Source organism: Austrofundulus limnaeus, unplaced genomic scaffold (genome assembly GCF_001266775.1).
Source record: "Austrofundulus limnaeus strain Quisiro unplaced genomic scaffold, Austrofundulus_limnaeus-1.0 Scaffold144, whole genome shotgun sequence".
Classification (NCBI taxonomy): Eukaryota; Metazoa; Chordata; class Actinopteri; order Cyprinodontiformes; family Rivulidae; genus Austrofundulus; species Austrofundulus limnaeus.
This window is the reverse complement of record NW_013952546.1, coordinates 66984-69374: the sequence shown is the minus strand read 5'-3', so window position 1 is coordinate 69374 and position 2391 is coordinate 66984. Positions and strand designations below refer to the sequence as shown.

The 2391-nt window shown below is 42.0% G+C and overlaps 2 protein-coding genes across 7 annotated transcripts in view; one reads left to right on the top strand and one right to left on the bottom strand.

Moving 5' to 3' along the window:
* pbx2 (pre-B-cell leukemia homeobox 2) overlaps positions 1-1912 on the bottom strand; it is a gene marked incomplete at its 3' end in the record, with an annotated part of 12753 nt that extends 10841 nt beyond the window's left edge. Inside the window, 2 exon segments of the mRNA XM_014016363.1 lie at positions 882-955; positions 1568-1912. Coding sequence (XP_013871817.1) covers positions 882-955; positions 1568-1809 — 316 coding nt within the window.
* gpsm3 (G protein signaling modulator 3) overlaps positions 974-2391 on the top strand; it is a 10731-nt gene continuing 9313 nt past the window's right edge. For 5 of the 6 annotated variants that reach the window (XM_014016373.1, XM_014016372.1, XM_014016371.1 and 2 more), the window contains exon 1: positions 974-1113. The gene's annotated coding sequence lies outside the window, so the exon portion shown is untranslated. Of the gene's footprint in view, positions 1114-1923; positions 2001-2391 lie in introns of those variants that run through there. The other variant, XM_014016367.1, reaches the window with a different exon arrangement.

Genomic DNA, 2391 nt, shown 5'->3' with positions numbered 1-2391 from the left:
GAGGACAACAGAGCTGCTTCATGGAAGAAGAACCTCAGCTTAGCCTGTTAGCCTTTGCGCTAGCTCGGTGCTAGCTCAACAAACAAGCTAAACTGAGGTCCTCCATCCATATTTTCAGTTACAGGCTGAGTCATTTCTTCCTTCTCCTCTCCGTCAACGCTCTCTGGTTTCATTTAAAAGAGTCAGTATTGTCCAAGATTAACCTTCAGGTTGGATATACACTAGCAGCCTCGCACCGATGACCTACCCACGTCGTCATTTACCCAGAATGCTTTGCATGTAAATGAAATGGCCCTATCCGTGCAATGTATTTTTAAACTTTTAGTTTAAAAATGATAAAAACTAAACAGCCTACAGTATTTTTACAGTCTTTATTTTACAGTTAAAATATATGTTTATTAAATAAAGTCTAATGTTACAACTAATCGGGGATCCCTTTAGTAGTCATATTGTCAGTTAGTGTTAATTTTGTTTTTTTGTGCACTGTCTATAGTTTGTAAAGTAACTAGTGTGTGAACCTCTGTACAAATGCTGCTGTGACTCCTGAATTTCCCCTTGGGAGGACAATAAAGGCTATTTCTATTCTTCTGTTCTATTAAAAAGTAGTTGGAGGATAATCAGTGTAATTAATAAAAACAAGTTTGTTTAAATTAGCTTTTGTTGCAATAACTTTGTCCTCCGTCAGATTATTCTGCAGGTCTGTTTGTTCAGCTGCTATTCTTTATTATCATGTATCAAACAGCAGTTTTGTTTGTGACACGAAACCTTCAGTTTGTGTCTGGTGTTATTGGTTTGTGATGACAGCATGTCAACACGGACTGATGAACCGCTCACTGCATAACAAACCCACACAGTAAAGTGTAAATACCAGTAAAACCCACCAGTCTTTTCCTTGATCTCACACAAAACGCTGAACAGTGCAGGCTTCATTCGGTGACAGTTAAGTGCGTGTTTCCTGCAGCACAACGAGAGGACAGCTCAAAAAAGTGCACACAGAAACGGGGTGACAGCATGAATAAAAGAGCCAAACAAAAAATCTGAGCAGCTACCTTTAGCAGGTTAGCAACAGTTAGCAACCGACTGGCTAAGAGACAAGCACACAAATGTTCACAGGTAAGCTAACAGTACACGACAGTCAGTACGTTTTGCTGAGCAGGAGTTATCTTTTTGTAAAATTTATTTTCTACCTACACAGGCACCAGTTTTTGTTTACATTCTCCGTTAACTTGTTTACTGTAGCATTAGCTAGTTAGCTTTGATTAGCGCAGGCTAGCAGGCTAACAAAGGCTGCGTTAAACAACCGTCGCTCAAAGAAGTATGTGATTTTAATTGCACATAAACACAACGCCTTATTGTTTTACAGTAAAATGTGAGTTTGAAGATAAAAACCCTGTAATAACTTGTTTTAATCGGTTTTCTAAGTTTATTTAGCTGCTGTGCATTCTAAACAATAGATTGAAGTTGAAGAAACTTTGCCACAGCGACGCTCTGTCAAAACAAAAAAGCAGCTGCAGCCCCGGGAACATTAAAACATTAAGAAAAAACTTTTTAAAAAGTTGTTACTAACTTTGCTTGTGCCTCGTCCAAACTTTGGTCGGTGATGGTCATTATTTGCTGCAGTATGTCGCCAATGTCTCTGCGGGTCTCGTGTCCATTTTCCGTGCCCTCGAGGCCCGACTCGCCTCCGTCCGACCGGTGCTGGGGAGGTTGGTGAACCGAGTTGAGCGCATGCATCCCCGGGTGGCCGCTCACGCCGAGTCCCCGGCCGTTGGACGGCCCGTTGCCAGTCAGAGGCTGCTGCTGCAACATCTTCAGCGACGCGCAGTGGCGACGACTGGTGCCCCAGCTGCTGCTACACTCACACACAGCACAGCACACACTGGTCCGTCTGAGGCATCGCACTGGGTCCCCTAGCGACAGACTGCCGGAGATACAAAGCGAAACCGCGCGAACACCGCAGTGTGGGACGGAGCGCGACCACGGCGAAGCAAGTCCACTGGGTAAAAACACGAACCACAGCTAGAACAACCCTGAGTGACAAGTTTTAAATTTGCCAAAGAAGCAGGAACTAAGTTGTTACGGACTAAAAGAAGCAGAACACTAGCGAAAATAGAAAATGGAGAAAAATGCGACTTGAAAGCTATAAATAGCAAGCGCTAGCTTAAAGCTAAAGTAGCTAAATGTTAGCTAAAAGTAGCCTTGCATTGTTGCGAAATCTGACCTGATTTAACCTTTCAAGTATGTGTTGTGAATGACTGCCGGCTACTACCACATTAAACTTTAACTCATCTAAAAAATTAACTAATGGAATTAACCAACTTCAATTACGAGAATAAAGTCATAATATTACAACATTAAAGTTGTATAAAAATAAAGTCGTAATATTACGAG